The 21,374-nt window shown below is 35.5% G+C and overlaps 3 protein-coding genes, 1 long non-coding RNA gene, 1 other non-coding gene and 1 pseudogene across 17 annotated transcripts; 1 reads left to right on the top strand and 5 right to left on the bottom strand.

The window, feature by feature from the left end:
* The first annotated feature begins 377 nt into the window (after positions 1-377).
* Positions 378-6,289, top strand: LOC123207914 (cellulose synthase A catalytic subunit 8 [UDP-forming]-like). The gene is made up of 13 exons (XM_044625414.1): positions 378-682; positions 1,276-1,352; positions 1,541-1,592; positions 1,688-1,835; positions 2,069-2,335; positions 2,483-2,828; positions 2,935-3,072; positions 3,245-3,370; positions 3,459-3,671; positions 4,240-4,486; positions 4,575-4,774; positions 4,913-5,266; positions 5,426-6,289. Exons 1-13 carry the CDS (start codon positions 505-507, stop codon positions 6,011-6,013), a joined length of 2,934 nt encoding a protein of 977 aa, XP_044481349.1. The 5' UTR covers positions 378-504; the 3' UTR covers positions 6,014-6,289.
* A 112-nt stretch (positions 6,290-6,401) lies between these two features.
* LOC123207916 (60S ribosomal protein L11-like) lies at positions 6,402-8,153 on the bottom strand. The gene is made up of 3 exons (XM_044625415.1): positions 7,995-8,153; positions 7,559-7,905; positions 6,402-6,786 (listed from the first exon to the last, which is right to left on the bottom strand). The coding sequence occupies exons 1-3, from the start codon at positions 7,995-7,997 to the stop codon at positions 6,588-6,590; spliced, it is 549 nt and encodes a 182-aa protein (XP_044481350.1). The 5' UTR covers positions 7,998-8,153; the 3' UTR covers positions 6,402-6,587.
* A 783-nt stretch (positions 8,154-8,936) lies between these two features.
* Positions 8,937-9,009, bottom strand: TRNAE-CUC. Its single transcript has one exon. It is a non-coding gene; the product is annotated as a tRNA-Glu (tRNA).
* A 124-nt stretch (positions 9,010-9,133) lies between these two features.
* Positions 9,134-11,670, bottom strand: LOC123207912. Its single transcript, XM_044625410.1, has 2 exons — positions 10,233-11,670; positions 9,134-9,606 (listed from the first exon to the last, which is right to left on the bottom strand). Exons 1-2 carry the CDS (start codon positions 11,057-11,059, stop codon positions 9,384-9,386), a joined length of 1,050 nt encoding a protein of 349 aa, XP_044481345.1. The 5' UTR covers positions 11,060-11,670; the 3' UTR covers positions 9,134-9,383.
* Positions 11,671-13,477: 1,807 nt separating this feature from the next.
* Positions 13,478-17,333, bottom strand: LOC123207910. 13 transcript variants are annotated; one of them, XR_006500554.1, is made up of 10 exons: positions 16,362-16,913; positions 16,155-16,253; positions 15,988-16,063; positions 15,687-15,832; positions 15,492-15,575; positions 15,347-15,405; positions 14,887-15,220; positions 14,687-14,801; positions 14,257-14,597; positions 13,478-13,837 (listed from the first exon to the last, which is right to left on the bottom strand). It is a non-coding gene; the product is annotated as an uncharacterized LOC123207910 (long non-coding RNA). The 13 variants fall into 13 exon arrangements; XR_006500558.1 differs by having other exon boundaries at positions 14,887-14,988; positions 16,362-16,903; XR_006500548.1 differs by adding an exon at positions 13,970-14,071 and having other exon boundaries at positions 14,887-15,575; positions 16,362-17,333.
* A 584-nt stretch (positions 17,334-17,917) lies between these two features.
* LOC123207907 lies at positions 17,918-21,266 on the bottom strand (annotated as a pseudogene).
* Positions 21,267-21,374: the final 108 nt, after the last annotated feature.

Here is a 21,374-nt window from a genome sequence, read left to right as displayed (position 1 = left end):
ATTTTTTACTATTTAATTGGGTATTTAGAGGATATATTATTATATAGTTGAATATTTTTCTTAATTTAAAATCATTTAATTATTTAATAATATATTATTTATGTATTTAAAAATATAAAAATAAATTCATTTGAACGTACAATGACTGAACTTGAGAGGGAAGATACGTAATATTAGTTAAAGATGTGCCCCGCTCAACCAAAACCTTCCTTAGACTTCCCGCAATATTTCAAATCTTTCACCTGCAACAACGCAGACATTGCTTCTCATCTCTCTTTCCCTGCAAAACACCTTGGCAGTTTGACACCAACACCTCAACCTTCCATAAACCTGCCAACCACCACCTCCTTATTTACCATTACAAAAATGCCACCACCATCTTCTCACAACAAACGACTTTCCGCCCTATAGCTTTGCTTGGGGTCTTTCTTATAAAAACGTCTCGAAAACAAGGCTCCAATCAAGGTTGCGGGTATTGGGGTTGTTCTGGGAGGTGAATTCACCATGATGCAATCTGGGGTGCCTGTATGCAACACTTGTGGTGATCAAGTGGGACTTAATGCTAATGGGGACGCGTTTGTGGCTTGCCATGAGTGTAACTTCCCCATTTGCAAGGCCTGCTTTGATGATGAGATCAAGGATGGTCGCAAAGCTTGTTTGCGCTGTGGAGCTACTTATGATGGTAAATAAAAAAACAATTAAAAATGTTCTCTGTTTTAGTTTTGTGAGATGGGTTCCATTGTGATGCTTCAATATTAGACTCTTGTCATGTCAAATTTTGTTGATGTTTGGTATTTGGCAATGGCAATATTTGGTTTTTTTTGGGCTTTTATTTACTACCCTTATAACATCTTGGATGATTATATAGATTCGTATTAGCAATTGTGAATGCACAAATTGGTAAGAAGCTAGAACCATTGATTGCTCAAGCACTTTCCTCTTCTGATCTAGGGATTCTAGGCAATTTTCCTAATATCTGTTTAATTCTTGTGAAGCATGGAAGGAAAGGGAGAAAATGTTCAAACCTTCTCTAATTCATCTTTGAGAATTTTCTTTCTTCAAGGATCAAAACAGAGCATGAGCAGTGACTTGATAACAAGTCTTGTTAGGGACATTTTCTAGAATGAAAGTCAAAATCTTCCATTTGTTAGATGTTTCATATATTGCAAATATTTTTCTTTTGATTGTATCTCATTATTTAATATTGCTAAGACATTTGCATGATTCTCTCATTATTCAATATGCTAAGCCAAAGCATGATTATGAACTCTCCAGAGAACTTGCTAGATGATGCTGAAACGAAGGTATCTGCCAATCGATCCACAATGGCTGCTCATCTTGGTGATTCTCAGGTATGATGGTCTTCATAAGGCTCTCCAATGCATGTGCATGTCATAATGGTAGAAATATTAGTTTTTACTTGCTTGAGAATATTATATCAGTAAAAACTGAAGATCTTGCTAATTTTCTTTTCATGCATAAAGCTTGAGAAAATTTTGGATGCTTACAGTTTTTCTGCCCTTCACCTTGGTCTGTACAGGATGTTGGACTTCATGCAAGACATGTCAGTAGCGTCTCTACTGTGGACAGTGGTAAGTAATTTTGCTTTCTAATGTTGCATTTTGCTGGTCATATTTTTTCAATTTTTAATGAACTGTCATTGATGACCTCTGTTCTTTCATTGAAGAATATAATGATGAATCTGGGAATCCAATTTGGAAAAATAGAGTGGAGAGTTGGAAGGAAAAAAAGAACAAGAAGAAGAAGGCTGCACCTAAGGTTGAAAAAGAGGCTGCTGAAATCCCACCAGAGCAGCAGATGGAAGAAAAGCAGCAGTAAGTATAAGATTAAAAATTTTAAATTAGTGCAGGAATACGAATTATATCAGATAAAGTAGGTAGAAATGAAATTTTTGTTAGGTCTAATGTCAGTCTAATTTCCAAAGAAATATTGAACATCTTCTACACAGTATTGAAATTTTTGTTGGCAGCATCTTCAATAGGTAGATCAGTTTGACTTGCTATTGTTTAAATAAAATCCATTCCATTACTGAGATTGCTTTTTGCAGGTCCACAGATGCTGCGGAGCCACTTTCAATTACAATTCCAATTCCAAAAAGCAAACTCTCACCATACAGAACTGTGATAATCATGCGACTGATCATTCTGGGTCTTTTCTTCCATTACCGAGTGACAAATCCTGTTGATAGTGCTTTTGGTCTTTGGCTCACTTCTGTCATTTGTGAGATCTGGTTTGCTTTTTCTTGGGTGTTGGATCAGTTCCCTAAATGGACTCCCATTAACAGGGAAACATATATTGATAGGTTATCTGCAAGGTATACCCTCGTGAATGCAAACTTTCAGACATGTTGCCGGCAGTATTCATAGAGAAAGCTATAAGTTCTTAGAAACCAAGAAAAAAATTTTCTGCTGTTTTCATGTTGAATGTGCAGATGAAGTTGTTGTATTTGTTGTCATGCCAGGTTTGAAAGAGAAGGTGAACCCTCTCAGCTTGCTGCTGTAGATTTTTTTGTGAGTACTGTTGATCCATTGAAAGAACCTCCCTTGATCACTGCCAATACGGTGCTTTCCATTCTTGCTTTGGACTACCCCGTGGATAAAGTGTCATGCTATGTATCTGATGATGGTGCTGCCATGCTTACATTTGAATCTCTAGTAGAAACAGCTGACTTTGCAAGGAAATGGGTTCCATTCTGCAAAAAGTATGCAATTGAACCACGGGCACCTGAGTTCTACTTCTCACAGAAGATTGATTACTTGAAGGACAAAGTGCAGCCTTCTTTTGTGAAAGAGCGCAGAGCAATGAAAGTATGCATTTTAAGCTAAATCTGGCTATAACTCTAGAATGCTCATGCCACTTCAATATTGGAAGTGAGAGGAGCCTTTCTTACATTTTTTTCACCTCTGATTACAGAGAGATTATGAAGAATACAAAGTTAGAGTAAATGCTCTAGTTGCGAAGGCTCAAAAAACACCTGAGGATGGATGGACTATGCAAGATGGAACACCTTGGCCAGGAAATAACCCTCGCGACCACCCTGGCATGATTCAGGTTAACTTATCTCTTCGTTTTAGTTATCCGTGGAAACATGTTTGTAAACGTTTGAGTGTTCATTTGCTACATGCTTGTGTTTGTTGATTTGTACATACAAGCTTTCCTCTCAATGAACTTTTCACAGTTTAAGGTTAAAAATTTTGACAAGGCCTATTTCAACCCTTTTCAGGTTTTCCTTGGACACAGTGGTGCTCGTGACATTGAGGGAAATGAACTTCCTAGATTGGTTTATGTTTCCAGAGAGAAGAGACCTGGTTACCAACACCACAAAAAAGCTGGTGCTGAAAATGCTCTTGTATGTGAACACTACTTAAGCTCATCAGTATTTCATTAGTCACTTTGATGTCATATATTCTTATATTTCAACGAATAATTTCAAACAGATAAGAGTTTCTGCAGTTCTCACAAATGCTCCCTACATCCTCAATCTTGATTGTGATCACTATGTTAACAATAGCAAGGCAGTTAGAGAGGCCATGTGCTTCATGATGGACCCACAAGTTGGTCGAGATGTATGTTATGTGCAGTTCCCTCAAAGGTTTGACGGTATTGATAGGAGTGACCGATATGCCAATCGCAACATAGTTTTCTTCGATGTAAGCTTCAAGTTGGCTATTCTCTCGTTAATATTAACTAGTGGTTAGATTGGGCATAATTTTTAAATAATTCTATATACCATCTTTCTACAAAAGAAAACATCTTTCTATTGAGAAAAATAATGAAAACATTCTACGGTTGTTTTTACAATAATCTGAAATGCATTCTTAGTATAGGTTTTCACTTTTTGAAATTTTATCTGCTAATTACTTTTCACTCCTATCTCAAGCTACATAATGAATTTCTGCTTTTGAATATATATAAAGATATTTGGCAATAATTTCACTGAAATACAATAACTAGGAGTTATTTGAGTTGTAGCCATCAGTTATGTTGAGGTTCAACTCAAAATACATTCCCTTCAATTCCTCAGAACTTTTTTTTTCCTTCAGCATATTCCTTCCTGCATTTAATTTAGAGATACCAGAAAAACTTGGCAATGATCATTGAATGCTAAAACCATTACCTTTATTATAGGTGGCAAATTCCTTGATATCTTGAAAGCTTCACAAGTAGCTGAAGTCTGAGCATTCTTATTCTTGATTATTCTTTGAATTCAAATCTCAGGTTAACATGAAAGGACTAGATGGAATCCAAGGACCAGTTTATGTGGGGACAGGTTGTATGTTCTACAGGCAAGCTCTTTATGGCTATGGACCTCCTACAATGCCTAGCTTACCCAAGAAATCCTCATCTTGTTGCTCCTGTTGCTGCCCCTCTAAGAAGAAGCCCACTAAAGATCTCTCTGAGATTTACCGAGATGCAAAACGCGAAGAGCTAGATGCTGCCATCTTTAACCTTCAGGAGATTGATAGTACGTCTGAATTTTATAGGCAATTAAAAGTTACTAATATTTCAAGTAGTTATCAACTTATAGTATATGCCTGGGTTTTCTCCTGCAGATTATGATGAGCATGAGAGGTCAATGCTGATCTCCCAGATGAGTTTTGAGAAGACTTTTGGTTTATCTTCTGTCTTCATTGAATCTACACTGATGGAAAATGGAGGAGTGCCCGATTCTGTCAATCCCTCGGCACTTATCAAGGAAGCAATTCACGTCATCAGCTGTGGCTATGAAGAGAAGACTGAGTGGGGAAAAGAGGTAGACTTCTTGTTCTTGTTGTTATATAACTCTTTCCTTGGATTGGATGTTATGTGCACTCAGTAGTCTCGGTTCAAAGCAATTTCACCCACTCAATGGGCTAATTCAGATCTTTGTTTTGTGTCCCCTGTCTCTCAGATTGGTTGGATATATGGTTCGGTCACTGAGGATATCTTAACAGGATTCAAGATGCACTGTAGAGGATGGAGATCTATTTACTGCATGCCCTTAAGGCCTGCTTTCAAAGGGTCTGCACCCATCAATCTTTCTGATCGGCTCCACCAGGTTCTCCGCTGGGCTCTCGGGTCTGTGGAGATTTTCCTGAGTAGACACTGCCCCCTCTGGTATGGATACGGAGGAGGTCGCCTCAAATGGTTGCAAAGACTGGCATATATTAACACCATTGTTTACCCATTTACGTCCCTCCCCCTTATTGCTTATTGTACATTGCCTGCAATTTGCCTTCTCACCGGAAAATTTATTATACCAACGGTAATTTCCTTCAGAATCCCTTTTCTCAGCATAGTATGAGAAGACTAGAATAATTTGTTCTTTAAGCATGAAGCATCGTTTGAAATACTGAAAAAATTTGTATATCAGCTCTATGTGTAGAACTTGAACTTAAAATTGATCACCTTTTTACTTGTTCAGCTCTCAAACTTGGCAAGTGCCCTGTTTCTTGGTCTCTTCATGTCCATCATTGTGACCAGTGTGCTTGAATTGAGATGGAGTGGAGTTGGCATTGAGGACCTGTGGCGTAATGAGCAGTTTTGGGTCATTGGAGGTGTTTCAGCCCATCTCTTTGCCGTCTTTCAAGGATTTCTAAAAATGCTTGCAGGCATTGACACCAACTTCACCGTCACAGCAAAGGCAGCTGACGATACAGAATTTGGGGAGCTCTATATGATCAAATGGACAACACTCTTGATCGCTCCAACTACTCTTATCATTGTCAACATGGTAGGTGTTGTTGCTGGTTTCTCCGATGCATTGAACAAAGGATATGAAGCATGGGGACCCCTTTTCGGAAAGGTGTTCTTCGCCTTTTGGGTGATCTTCCATCTGTATCCATTCCTCAAGGGTCTCATGGGTCGCCAAAACAGAACCCCAACCATTGTTGTTTTATGGTCAGTTCTCTTGGCTTCCGTCTTCTCCCTTGTTTGGGTCAAGATCAATCCATTTGTGAGCTCACACGATGGCTCAACGGTTGCACAAAGCTGCATCTCCATAGACTGCTGAGTTTTCTGAAGTTCTCCAGGTTTTGGACGCTTTCAAAGGTATACAATTGTTTAGTTGTCACTGTACTTCCTGTGACCAGCTTGGTGCTTTAAATTGAATAGTGAATAGTTTGCATTGATCATGTTTTCTTTATGAGTGATGAAAATTCAACTTATAAGATCTTTAAGCATTGCTGTCTGTGAACGATATCATTGCAACTACAGGATGTAATATCTCTGCCTAATGAAAACAGTAGAAAAATGAATCAAATGACATAATTCCTGTCCATTTTACTCAGTTTCATGTGCCATTTGTTCAATTAACTTCATGGATTTTCTTGAATCACATGAACGTTGTTCACCATTGGAAAAAATATTTAATTTTGCTGAAGAAACAAACAATGCCATACTTGCAGGTAGGTAAGGAACTATGCATTACTACTACGATATTCTAATAAATAACAAAGAAGATCACCACATATGGTACTTTAAAATCCACCAATTTAAATCTCTTAAGAGAAATCATAGACTGCTCAAAATGAATCAGACAACTGACCAAAACTTTAAGTAACTTAACAAATCTGTAACACAACTCCTTAAGCACTAATGTTTTGGGCCTTGTTAAGGATTACTCCTTCATACTTGACCTGGAACCACTTCATTGCATCCTCCTTGGTAACTCTATGCTGAATTCCAACGCGTGACTTGCATCTGCGGCGACGACAAACACGATATCCTGGGCGCTCAAGAACAACGTAGAAATCCATACCATAGATACCAGTTGATGGATCATACCTGACAGGAGAATATACAATACAACAGTTAATTTTACAATCCCAGGGTGAGACTAAAACCTGACACTGAGATTCCTAATAAACTCTTAACTACCAAGCAGAAATTGGAAAATGTCGGCACTTTTATTTTGTAATGATCTCTTTCTACAAGCATATCAGTAAATTTATATGCTGTTGTCCATAACAAGATCAATGTTGATAGCTTAGACCAAAATATGGAATCCTCGGAAAATACAATTTTCAACAAGAACTTCAGTCCCTACAGTCTTCAATAATTAAAAAAAATAGTTACACATAGACAAGCTTAGCTTAGAAAGATTGAACTGGAATTGTGTCTGTAAGCAATCCATACTTGTGGAGGTCAACCTTAAGCGTTGGTAGCTAGTTAAGTGCACCTGAACCATGAAGGATATGCAAATTCCTGACATCTCGAATTGCCAGGAATTTTCAGTGTTCCTTTTGATCTTTCCCCAACTGTTTTCCTTATTTCCTTTCCATTTTTGTAAGCCAAGAGACTGATTGAACCCCTCACTTCCTTCTCATTATCTTCTGATCAATGAACAGTTTCTTATGAGGTAAAATTTCAGCCTGTGCATTTGCTGATGTTTCAATTTGTGTCACAAATTATCTCTATCAATTATGGGTTTGTAACAACAAACAATACTGCAACTGGAATTTCTTTTCTTTTCCTGATTTACCATGTCCATTACTTGCAGTACGCAAAAAAAAAAGACACAATGGAAACGAAAAGCAACGAAAAGAAAGGAACTTACTTGATGCCGAGATCAATGTGCTCCTGAATGCCGAAACCAAAGCAGCCAGTTTCGCTGAAGTTGCGTCTCAAAAGCTCGTACTCCTTGACCTTCAAACCGCTTTCCAAAAGCTGCATCGCCTTGTCTCCTCTAACTGTAACGTAACAAGCAATCTTTTCGTTCCTCCTGATACCAAATGACCTGACAGTGTACCTAGCCTTGGAGAAAACAGGTGTTTGGCCACTGAGTTGTTCCAGGACCTTGGCGGCACGTGTGAGCCGATCGCCGCTTTCACCCACGGAGATGTTGAGTACCAGCTTCTGAACTTTTATTTCCCTCATTGGGTTCGCAAGCTTCTTCTCCGACGCCTGATTCAATAACATAAAACGTGAAACCAGTCAATAAAATTAATATTAAATTTTCATACAAAAGAGATTGAGAGAGTGGAAGACAGAACCATTGCAGTGTTGAGGTTAGAGAAGGCAGATGGATGGAGCTGTTGAATCTGAGTCGGGTTGAAGAGGCGGGCAAGCTTAAAAATGATGAGGGAGCCAGTTAGGGTTTTTGTAATCGTCGCTTTATTGATAGACGAAAATACCCTTCGACAAGGATCAAAAAACAAAAGCAAAAATTGGCCCCGAAACTGCTGCTCCATAATCTTCGACCTTTTGTTTTAAGAAATAACAAATTCACCCTATTTTAGTAGAGTTTTTATCTCTCACATCTAATGAAGATTTGAGGAAAAAGTAGCAAAACCTCTATGAAGGAAAATGTGAAAATCATTCATATTTAGATTAGGTAAAGTAAATTAATTATGTTTTAAAATATAAAAATTAATATGATTATTATATAAATTTAGTATATTTTTCTCACCATCTCGCTCATAATTTAATATTTGTGCACAATGAAAAAAAAAAGTGAGTACTTATTGCTTTTTTTTTGGCGGGGTTTCTTGCACACATAATATTAGATGGTGAGTAAGAGAAAAAGAGAGTTTTCCTAAGACCCTCACCAAAAATTATAGCCAAGGATCAAAACAAAGAAAAAATCATTTTATGATACATACGGGTCAAAAGAAACCTAGCAAAAACTTAAAAAAATAAAAAGGTTAAAAGTAATAGCTGGTATCAAAATGGAATAATTGGGTGTCAACAAAATGTGGTGTTTCTTGTACACATGTTAGATGGTAAGATAATGAGAAACAAAATTGAGCTCTCCTAGCATTCCCTTGTAATAGAAGTTATAGTCATGGGTAAAAAAATCTGTTTTGTGATATATAGGGGGTCAAAAAATTTATTTTATGATATAAAATGGCTAGCGGGGGTCAAAATGGCATAATTCGGCGTCAAAAAGAAATTTGGTGTAAATATTGAGTCAAAATAAAGTTATGCACGAAAACTTCCGTTGCCGGGACTTGAACCCGGGTCTTTCGGGTGAGAGCCGAATATCCTAACCACCTAGACTACAACGGATTGATGCTTTTATAAAGATTTTATATAAATATCTGTGTTATTTGCAGTGTAGTTAGGCATCACCTTCTTCTATTAACTAAGATAAAATGTAAACTAATTGTAAGAAGTTATGAAAGGAGATACATATTACACAACCAAATGCTATTTCCCAAAAAAATACATGGAAATAATAACTTTGACATTTTCTGTGCTTGTGTTTACAAAGGCAACTCCTGAATAAATATCATAAATATTCCATGTGTGAAAAGCAAGATCAAAGAATAAGTGAAATACTGCATGATTTGCAGAGCCTGGTTTTCATGGTGGTCTCCAACCAACAGTCCTGAGTCTGAGAATGAATATATCTACTAGGACTTGGTTGATTCAAGACCATATCAAAACAAATTTACGCGAAAAAACCATGGCACTACAAAAGCTATCACTAGGCATGCCATTAGGAAGTTGCAAAGCGGCTGCCCCTGCCACCAACAACATCCTCTCCTTTCTGATGAGCTATTACTGCTGTCGATATATCTATGCTCATTCCATTCCTCCATGAATCTGAAATCCCTGACATCAGTGACATTTTTCGCGGTCTGGCCACAAATTTCACACAGCCTGTGCATGATAAGAAACATATCTACATGAATGACTTCAGTATTTCTATGACAGAACTGGTTAATATTGACACATAACCAGAGAGCAAGTTAATTCAAAACAAACCTAATGGCTCTGCCTCTGGAATTCAGTGCTCAAATGCACATGGGCATGAGGCAATTCATTGACATTACCAACTGTGAAGCTAACATGAATAATATACACGCATAATGATGTGGGTAGGATGAACACAAAGTACAAATGCACAAGGAAATGAGAATGCCAGAGATGTTGCAAGCCTTAAATCACCACACATGATACATTTTGTTACTATGAACCATAAAACTGAGAGTTTACTCAACAGGTAATCAATTTGAGTTTCACATAAAACTCGAATTAAGTTCTCTTCTGACTAGTGATTGCTTCTGTAATTGGCTTCCAGGAATCCTGAGTCCAGTTTTGCATATAATTGAGAGGCCATCGAGACTATAATTTACATTCAGTGTACTCAAACTTAATAAATAACTTGATTCCTAAATGGTACATCTTAATCTAACATCAAATCAAAATGCATACTATATCCTAAAACTTTTATGTAAAATTAAAAAAAGAAAGGTCATTTTTTTACAGAAGCAAGAAATTTTTACCTGTTTCCTTTTAGCTTAAACCATGCCTCAGCACAGTGGCTATGTGCAATGCCAAGCTCATTTTTGCATCCACAACCAAGCTGAATTAAATCCATGGTGGAAGAATCAACTGTATCTGTAGCATCTGTGGTTTCCAATGATTGCTCAGAGTCCAACTGACAAATTCTACAAACCCTTTCCTCAATCCCACTCTCCTTAGTTACTTTTTCATCTCCACTGCCACATTTAATATCAATCACACAGGATTGCTTCTGCAGTATAGAATTCTTTCTCTCCACCAATGCTTTACTTGAGGTCATTTCAGTACCTTTTACTTCTACTAATTCATTATTGTCTCTGCTAAAACCCAGAGTCTGATCCAAATTTACCACAATAACAGTCTCCAGCACTTGATCAAATTGACTCCCAACTCTTTGCTGACAATGTGTATCCTGTGCTTCCACAACTGCATCACCAGTTGACTCTAATTCATCAATTTTCAATCCAAAACCCCCCTGTTCTCTGCTGTAACTTGTACTTTCATCTGAGTTTCTTAAACACACTGTATCTACCCTAACCCCAGAAACCAAATTGTTCAAATTCTTGGCAATTATTCTCATATCATCTGTCTCATGATGTATAACCCTCTCTTGCCCTTCTCCTAAAACTTTACCCAACTCAATTTCATCAATATCTCTTCTAAGACTCAAAGTTTCAACTGAAGTTTTCTTCATAACAGTGTTTAGCACAACCCCATCAACCAGATTACTTGAATTCTCACCTGTTGCTCTACTAACTTGACTAAAATTCTCAACAATTCTATCACTCTTATGAGTTTCTTGATCCATTAATCACCAAAATTAGAAACCAAAACCTTCTCAAGAATTTTCAGAAACTAATATATATATGCACCGACAGCACTATCTGGCTTGATTGCATAACATGAAACTATTATCATTACATTCCTTAAAAGACACAAAAAATTTGTAGAGAAACAAGAACTGATGAAAATTAACAGTTAAATAACTCAACAAAAACCGAATCTACTATTTGAAAAAAAAAAAAAAAAACAAAGAAACCAACAAACCCAGAAACCAGATCATTACCTACTCCATTATTCATTTCTATCCCACGCAAAAGACAAGCTCCCTCCAATCATCCATCATAAGGCATTTACTTTAAAACTTAAACCCCACAACACAGAATAAAAGTGGTTTCTTTTTCCTTTAGTAAAAAGCAAAGCAGATAGATCTCAGGTTGTCTGAGAATTAACTAAAACAAGTACTGGGTGGACGTCATTTACTCATTTAAATTATTAAAAGAGACAAAAAACTGAAATTGTATACACAAAAGGTTAGGTGAGGAAAAGGAGTTGGAGTAGGAATAAATCAAATTACAAAATACGTATAGTTCAACCGTGGATGAAAGATTAGAAACGGAATTTGAAATACGAAGAATACAGCCGGGAGATTAATGGTTATCTTGTATTGTTGAGTTGCAATCCATGTATTTGGCTTCTGCATGGAAAAATATCTTGATTCATTGATGTATTGAATAGGTAAAAACGTGGCCTTACCTTATTATTATAATATCTAATTATTTTTATATATTTGATTATATACGATTGTTTTACATAAAATTATTAAAACAGGGATTTGATTTCGATATTATTTCCACTTATAGCTTATCTGGTTGGTCAAGTAAAATGTTTTCATAGCATTTCCATAATTGATTTTTGTGCGGTGTTATCTGCAAATATATAATTAAATTCATAAATAATATTAAATATTATTTTATACTTAATTTAAAATATTACGTATATATATTTTTTATACATAATTTAAATACACAAACGATATATTATTATATAATTAAATTACTTTTTACCTTTAATTTAAAATCATAATAACGCATTATATATATACTCAAATTATGTATTTTTTTTAGCAATAATATATACACTCAATTTTGAGTACTTAAATAAATACACAGATATTTTATCATTATATGATTAGATGCAATCATCAAATACATGATAATATATCATTTGAACATCTAATTAAGACAATTTTATTATTTATTTTTTGAGTGATAATTCATATTCCAGATAAAATTATCTAATTATATAATAATTCATTTGGATTTCCTCGGAAAAATTGATTGGAGGAAACGTAAGGGTAGATAAGGTAGAATGAACCTTTAAAGACATGAAATGCATATTCGTGGCCTTATTTCATTATCATGGCACCCACTATGCGTGAGGCAGCAGAAAAAAGTCATCAAACTTATTCTTCTACCCAATAAATTCAACAAAAGTTGAAGCAATTCTGTGATCACATGTAGATTCCATATTCCAAATACCCATTATCCATTACTTACAAGTCACACCTTGCTAATAATTTCGCAGGAATCCTTTCACAGAACAAAACCAACAGAGTTCCCCCAAGAAATCTAATAAATAAATGGCAGATCTAATACAAAGACAAAGGGTGAAATTGAGTGGGGGTAGTTGCCAGTTTCTTGTCATAATCTAAGAGCCACCTGCCTCATTCTCAGCTGATGCAAAAATGTTACAGCATACTTAACCAGCCCTGCTTGTTCAATCTGAATGTGTAGATATTCCTAAATGATTGAAGGTTCTATTTGCACCTGACTAGAGGGATGCAAAAAGGCAATAATGCTCTATGTACTAACAATGCGTGTAAAATATAAATACAAATGTTAATATATCATCATATAATTAAATAATTTTAAATTAAATATAACTCGTCTGCATTTATACCATGTTTGTTACTATTGTTAATGCATATAATATCACTCATTATAAGTTATACTATTCATACAATTAATAACAAAGACTGTCAGCTCCAATCGGCCAACAACTAAGGCGTCATGTGCCAATTGATAACAGATGCCAGATATGTGTTTAAGTGTGGTGAATGTACTCTAATCAATCAATGATATTGCCAAAAAAAATCAATCTATATATTCTTTCAAGGAAAATCCCTGGTCATTTTCTAATAAAAGAGTCCACCTAGATGGAAATGGAGATTTAATATCCATTTTATAAACATAACAGCTTGGGAGTTGGGAGGAAATGTCTTGTACGTCTAAGAAAACACAATGTAAGTTGCAATATAAAATTTTCTGTCAGGTTAAGGCTGTCAACAAATAAAATAATAGGAAGTCACATGTCTAAATCCATATTAATACTTGATTCACAAACTAAATCATGAAAAAATATATATATATATATATATATATATATATATATATATATAAGAGTTCTGCAAAAAACTGAAGGTTAGTCAGATGAGAAACTCATTTACAGTTAGATGCAGAAATGATTTTGTTACTGTGGTTCAGAAAGTTCTGATTCTTCTTGGGCATCACTGTCTTGCCTTGCCAAGATTGGATCCACCTTGTGCCTCTTCAATTCCTGCCTGCTCAACAAGAACTTCCAGGACCTTCAAAACTGCTCACATCTTTGCGCAAAGGTTAGGATGTGACTGAGTACACAGCAGAGCCAACTCTACAGCATTTTCCAATACCATTAAATTGAATTGTCCCTTCAGATCCCTATCTACTAGCAATTCTAGCCTCCTTTCTTCGTATAAGGTTCTAACCTGCATAAATTATGTGAAAAAAGTTTAATAAGCAAAGGATAGAACTTGAGTTATCTTCATTTCGGTTTATAAACTGAGACACATTGTGGCATTTAAGAACAGAATACACCATTACGAAGATTTAATAGTTACTGGTATCATTCTTCCTTCCTTGGGCTGGAGATGTGTTTAATTTGTGGAAGAATGCAGATGAGAATCTATCAACTATTCCGATCATATTTATAGATAAGATTTCTATCCAGAGAAAAGAATATATTAATAATCTGTACCCATGAAAAATATAATTTTATTAATTAATCACTAGATGCTATAAGCAATAAACATTAGCTAAGAGAAATTGAGTTCTCTAGAATATTCAAAAATTAGCCTAAAGCCAATATCCTTTAATGGAGAAAGCACATCAACAAAATTAAACTAACCTCTCAAGCAAGCAGCAACACTCAGTCCCATTTTGCATATGAGGATAAACAAGCAACCTTTCCTCAGGCATCAAACAGAAGCCATTCATGCATAACAGATTCCGATGCAATGCTAATCCAATCATCTCAACTTTAGTCTGAAACTGCATTTCTCAGGTGAAATTTGGATCTTTTAACCTTTCAACTGCCATCACTGTCCTATTTGGAGGACATTTTTATAAACTACTCTATATCCTCCCTGCCCCAGAATGTTTTTGGCACTAAGGTTACAGTAGCAATTTGTAATTTATGAAGTGAGAACCTCTTCTCATGAACAATATCAAATTCATGATCTTGCAGCACTGCAAATTTCAGATTATTAAAGTGCTTGGTAAAACAGCAAAAAGTTCAGAAAGTACCATAGGATGTAAAGAGAAGTTGAGATTTGTACCAATGCACCTAACAAACAAGCAACATCACGGAAACAACAAAATTGCAGCTGATGCATACATTAACAGAAATCATCCATCGGCAATACCCACCGGCTTTTGGAGTTAAACATGTCTCTGCAGTTACAATCATCATCAATACCCATTTGTATTATTGAAGCTCAACATATCTAAACAGCGTGACAGGTTAGACGTACATTACCCTTTGATGGTTTAGAAACACCCAGGCAAATTTGCTCAGATGGAGAAGTGCAAAGAAAGTTGTTCCCAGTAAAACTAGATCAAAACGCACAGACTTTAAGGCCTATCAAAATGTCATCAGTTTATCATTAAATAAGTAAATGGCCATTGTAGCAGACTTAATCTTCCCTTTAGTTACTATCAAAATCTAAACATACCACTGCAAGTTGCATTTTCATTTTGATTCATTAGTGAAGAATTCATAAACAAGAAATTCAGGAAATTGTTGCATTAGATAAAGCACAATCCTTAAGTACACACCAATTGTTCACCGTATGTTCTACTGCATCACACATCTTTGTAACTCCAATGAAATCCCAGCATGCCAACAATGAAGGATAGTGAATAGATGATAACAGGCTAACAATTAGTCAAAGAACAATAAATTTATGATCAAAATCTCTTTCTACCAAATATCTCACCTATTTGCTTTTGCTAATATTTTGGGTGTTGGACCACCGAAATTATTGAAAGATAAATCCTAGCAGAGGATTTAAATGTATAAATCATAATTGTTATATGACACAATCTAAGAGAGAGCAAACACAGTTAAAATGAAACACATACTTCAAGAAGGAAAGACTTGTGAGATTGGCTACAAGGGGAGGAATTGGACCAGATAAATTGTTCTTGTCAAGCCGCCTGAAAAAACTAGTCATGGAAAACGCCCAGAACATGAATAACCAGAGCTCCTCGACATTATTAACGTAAAAACTCAGACATATCAACGCTATGTGCATAATAACGTAAAGCCATACTCACAAGTAAGTTACATGAGTAAGAAACCCCAAAGAACTTGGAATTTCTCCAACAAGTTCGGTTACCGGAAAGGTCAAGCGTTTGAAGTCGAGAAAGCATCCCTATCTCAGCTAGGATAGAACCACTTAACTGATTATTATACAACAACCCTAAAGTAAAAAAGAGATTGAAAGCATTGACTGGTACTAATTCGCGATAAACTACAGTAAAAATTTACAATTTGTTTCAAAATGTCAACATACAGAAACCAATTAAAAATAAATTATTTAGAGCCAAACATTAATACAAAGAGTGTAATACTGACACTGTTCTTAGGAGAGTTAAGTTGCCAATACTGGGAGAAAGAAAGAGTTCTAGATAAATCCATACGAGCCATTTCACTACAAAAAAAGCAAAGCAACAAAAAGTAAAAAAGAAAAGAAAATAACTTTATTGCAATAAAGTAGAAATAATTGGACATTGGAAACTTACAGCAGGGAAATGAGGAAACCCTCAGTCGAGCAACCAAGCAACCAGGTTCCAAAAGCATGGATCCACAGAATTTATATCCCAACCTCCCATTACATGTAGCTGATTAACGCAACACAAAAAAAATGAATAGAAAAACAATTTAACAAAAGTCAAAACTACATAAACGACAATATTAAAAAACACAAAAAGAAAAGGCAGCACAATGACCTTCATATCATAGTTCACGCCTTTAGGAGAAAGAAGACTGTCAAAGGCAAAAACTTTGGAGTGCCCACAAAAGAAAACGATGAAAAGATCCGCAAATGCTACCAACACCATTGACTTGGAACTCGGTAAAAAGCAACACAACAGAAAACGCACTAAACTCACTTTTTCCGCTTACTAGTGAAACCCAAACGAGCGGAGTCCCGAGTCGTAATCCACTGAGTAGTTTTTGGTTGCCTCGATGAGATAACTAAATTGATAACATTTTAAGATATCGTAAGACCAGGACCAGGAGAGCAGCAGTGATATGAAAGCGGGAAAATAATCTCGACATTCGTAAAAACAGAGATTGTTGCCTTGCCCTTGTCCGATATCTGATTTTTTTTCCCAGGATGGTGTTGGTGCCGTTGATGTATCTTACTTCGGCCACACTTTCGGTGGCCACCCAAGCTTTAATGTATATATCTAAATATATATTTTGTCCAGTTTTAAAAATTTAAACCGTTTTATGTGTTAATTTTAATTAAAAATAAAACCATCATTTTAATAATTATATTAAAAAATTTAAACTTTATTTCATTTTCATCTATCTAAATATTTTTAATTTTAAAAAATACATATTTCTCCACTCTTATTTTTTTTCTGTCCCTAGCCACCATCGGTTGAGAATCTCTTCATCAGAGATTTATAGATATACATCCGTGACTATTTCTCACCCAAGAAACACAGGCCAACAGTTCAAATCTCTTCCCCAACAAAGAGATTTGGACCAAAGCTCTAATCTCTTTGCCGACTCATGTTTCTTTAGGACATTGCATTAGATGTTTCTTTAGGACATTGCATTAGAGGAGAAAGCACATCGAAGGGTTGCATAAGCATTGAAGAGAGACAAAAGACGACACTAACTCAATTGACGAAGGAAGAGATTACTTAATTTTTGAGTAATCTAAGTTGAAGGTAGGTTAAATGAAGTTTTAAAAAATTTGGGATGATTAAAAAGAAAAAAAGATAAAACCCAAGATTTGAAAGAAAAAATATAACTTTTAAAACCAATAAAAATCATATAATGAATGACATTTTTTAAATAATATTATTAAAATAATAATTTTATTATTTATTTAAATTAAAAATTTTAATAAAAATTGATATATAGATAAATATTTAAAATTATCAAATTTCATATATATATATATATATATATATATATATATATATATATATATATATATATATATATATATATATATATATATATATATTTATTTATTTATATTTATTTTTGCGTTAAAATGTGATCGAGAAATAGCCCTTCCGCCTATTTTCAATCCACAACACATGTAGAATACAACTGTAGATGTTTCTGAAATTTGGACTTTGAACAAAGACGATGACAAGATACGAACAGAGAGAAGACAGCTCAATCCACCATTTTTTTCCTGCATAATCAGTTTCCACGTTATTAATGCTCTTTGAGCAGGAAATAGGTAAAAGCAATCCTGAGAGTGTTGAAACGAAGAAATGATGAAACTTGTAAAATAAAACGCAGCAAGGATAAAGCATATTGCAACAACATTACTTTACACAAATAGCAGGTGGGAAGTCAGTCATAATCACAAACCACAACAAAAACCAAATGACATCAAGAACCAAACCTGACCACAAACAACATTGCCAAACCCCTTTCTTCGCCGGGCTTTTCTTCTCCTAGCTACAAATACATTTCTCCTCAGTTTAATTTTCTCCCTCTACTGGCAGCTGCTTTCTGATACCTTATCACCTTAGCCTATCTTTTACTATCAAACATGTACATAAATAAATGGGCACTTGGACAGAAGAAAGGGGGTGGAAGAAGAGAAAGCCTGGCCACCCAGCTGACAGAGATTGCCCGGTAGACCAAGAAATGATGCTGGTCAAGCCTCAATGCGTGGTAGTTAAAAACCTGGATATAATTCCCTTCATGTAACACACATGAACAAGTAGACATCACTTCCACATTACTGAACTGAATCTATGTCCCAGCTGGATGCAAGAAATTTAGACCTAATTGCCGTTTCACATGGTATGGTATCAGCTTATTAACAAGCTCAGGAGATGCCCCAGATAACTGTTATAGGAATAAAACAATTGCTAAGCCTTTAGCATGCGCTTTATCAGAAACTTTGCAGAAAATTGTTCATAATGTAATGAAAGAAACAAAACACTCTTCACAATCAAACCAAGAAATTTCTCATGCCTTCGTGTGTCATTATACTAACAGAGAGATGATGCTCAAAAACAAAATAAAGATATATATGTTAAAAAGGTTAGAAACATACTTCATGCTTAAAGTTGAATAGAGGAGGTAGAGGGCGTCCGTTTGGTAGGCGCACATTGGGTTCGCGCAGTTCGTCAAAGAAAGGATGTGCACATGCTTCTAGCTGCAATGACAAAGGCATATCTAATCAGAATAGATATTAAGCAGGAAATAGCTTAGTTAAAGAGAAAAATCATTTTGCAAAATACAACTTTCTGGACCAAGAATTGAACAATGAGCCCCCCTTGACCACTGAGCTATATTAAACTGATCCTCATCATATCCATATAGTGAAAATGTGATTCAACTCACCGCCGTGCATCTAAGACTCGGCGAATATTGAAGCAGTCGAGATGCCAGATCAATTGCCTCTGGAGGCATCCTTTTGTGGAAAACCTAAAATACAGGAAGAAATATGTAAATGGACACATTGAAACAAAAATGCAAATCACCGAAATTCAAATGATTCATGTATATATCAAAAGGACCAAAAAATGCAAACCTTGTGCCAGGGATGAGCTTTAATCTGTGGAAACCTAAAATCAGTATAATTTGGATTCATACAGCGAATTTCTTCTCGGTGGGTGTACCAAGAACCTGTAGGACAAAATGTAGGGTGTTGGATTATAATTACAAAATGCATTATTTCAAAACAAATAAGCAAAATGTACCTTGATAATCTCTACAAGCTGGTCCACAGCATTTTCTCCAGGAAACAGTGGCTACAAAAAGTTCAAAATTATTAAAAGTCCGCCAAACACAGCTTCACTAGAGAATTAAGAAGTGCTAGTTTCTCAAAGAACAAAATTCGAAAGCAGTATTGAAATTGCTAACCTGCCCCAAAAGAAGTTCTGCAAGCACACAACCAGCTGACCAGATGTCAATTGAGGTTGTATATTCTGTAGCACTAAATATGAGTTCTGGAGCTCGATAGAAACGTGAACATATGTATGAAATGTTAGTTTCACCATTGACCTGATCATAAATGGTTTGATGGTTAATGCATGAAACATAATACAAAAAACAAGCATCAAAATAACAGGATCGATCAATAAAATACTATATTCCTTAATATCACTTGCAAATGTACAAGGAAAAAAAAATTCATTTCCCTAACAGAGGCTGCCAATTTCTGAACTAACTATTATCAGCTATACCTATACAAGAATTTATTGCAGCTTAACCAAGCAGGGACTCCAAAAGTGGACCTTAAGATCAAATCAAATATGTCCTCATCAACTGTTAAAGATCACCATTACCATTGTCAGGATAATTGCACTTCCATAGAACATTAGATTCTTTCAATTGTGAGGAGAGAGAAATCAAAACAACATTAAATCAAAGTACACTAAGAGGCACCTGGCCAATACTGACATGACCCTCTTCTTTGAGTGGAAAGGAGAAATGTAATTAACTGATTATTTCACAGCCTCTACAGACAAGTGACTTGAGAATGATAAATAATGAAATTACGATGACCGACTAAAATGCAACAAAATTTCAAAAATGGCAAAAATGAGAACAAAGATACACGCTCAGCCAAATTAATGCAGGTGAAAACTTCTATGACTTTAACACATGAAGAGGCCAAGGAAGTTCTTATCCAACAAGAGAATAAAATAAATGCCTTTGTTCCCCACCATCCCTTAGGACAGTTTGACACTAATAATGCATTCAAAAAAGCTTATTGCAAAATTATTCTATGGGAGTTACTTTTCTCAAGATGATAACATTACATAATATTTATACCCTGGAACAAATTCTGAACTTAAAGTGCCATGCGAATGAAATCAATCACATCAGTTATGGCCTAATTAAATTGTAGAAAGGAGGGATCAGCATACCAACTGTTTTGCACTTCCAAAGTCGCAAATCTTAACCTGGTGTGTAAGAGGATCAACCTGTTGACACAACGTTACCTTCAGTAAAAAAGCAAAAACAAACAAACTTCCTTCAGCAACTTCATGGTAGGAGAAGCATACCAAAAGGTTTTGAGGCTTCAAATCCCTATGGCAAACTCCAGGAACAGTATGAATATATGCCAGTCCTCTGAAAATCTGAAAGATATCCCTAATTGTCATAAGATGTACATATGGTAACAAATCAACCTCATCAGAGAGCACGTTATATACCTGATACATGTAAAGCTTTACATAGATGAGAGGCATTCTCTGATTGGCACTGCTGTAATGCTTCAATACTCTATACATGCTCTCAGGTACATATTCCATTACCAAGTTGAGGAAAAGTTCATTCCTACTGGTCGTTGAAAAGAAGCAGTGTTTCAAAGAAATCACATTCGGATGATCCATCACTCGCATTAATTGTAGTTCACGATTCTTATATCTTCTGTCCTGCAAAACCTTCTTTATCGCAACAGTCTCCCCAGTTTCCAAGCATTTTGCCTGTGAAGAATCAAATACAGTTAGAACAAGAAACGAGACTCATAAAAAGTCTTCCATTTCTTAAAAACACCACGTTTTCTTACCTGGAAAACAATCCCAAATGACCCGGTTCCCACAACACGCTCTGCCATGTAGCTGATTGTCTGAACAAGCGTCAAACCATTAACATAAACTTCAACTTCAATTGAAAAATAAAAGTAAAATTCAGTTTGGAGGCAGGTACTAAGCCGAATCTGGTTAAGAATATATAATTTTCAACTCATTAGATAACTGAAAATAGACAAATTAAAGCCCAAAAAAACCACATAAAGGGATAAA

This window comes from Mangifera indica, unplaced genomic scaffold (assembly GCF_011075055.1).
Source record: "Mangifera indica cultivar Alphonso unplaced genomic scaffold, CATAS_Mindica_2.1 Un_0116, whole genome shotgun sequence".
Taxonomy (NCBI): domain Eukaryota; kingdom Viridiplantae; phylum Streptophyta; class Magnoliopsida; order Sapindales; family Anacardiaceae; genus Mangifera; species Mangifera indica.
This window is presented reverse-complemented; position numbering and strand designations above follow the sequence as displayed.

What these genes read in the sequence shown, in the direction of transcription:
- LOC123207916 (XM_044625415.1), bottom strand. An exon ending in CACATTGATCTCGGCATCAA is followed by an intron (nt 6,787 to 7,558) that starts GTAAGTTCCTTT and finishes TTCTCCTGTCAG; the next exon opens with GTATGATCCATCAACTGGTA.
- LOC123207912 (XM_044625410.1), bottom strand. Translation starts at nt 11,059, where the DNA reads ATGGATCAAGAAACTCATAAGAGTGATAGAATTGTTGAGAATTTTAGT. An exon ending in TTTAAGCTAAAAGGAAACAG is followed by an intron (nt 9,607 to 10,232) that starts GTAAAAATTTCT and finishes TATCATGCACAG; the next exon opens with GCTGTGTGAAATTTGTGGCC.
- LOC123207914 (XM_044625414.1), top strand. Translation starts at nt 505, where the DNA reads ATGATGCAATCTGGGGTGCCTGTATGCAACACTTGTGGTGATCAAGTG. An exon ending in ATTGATAGGTTATCTGCAAG is followed by an intron (nt 2,336 to 2,482) that starts GTATACCCTCGT and finishes TTGTCATGCCAG; the next exon opens with GTTTGAAAGAGAAGGTGAAC. An exon ending in CTGGTGCTGAAAATGCTCTT is followed by an intron (nt 3,371 to 3,458) that starts GTATGTGAACAC and finishes AATTTCAAACAG; the next exon opens with ATAAGAGTTTCTGCAGTTCT.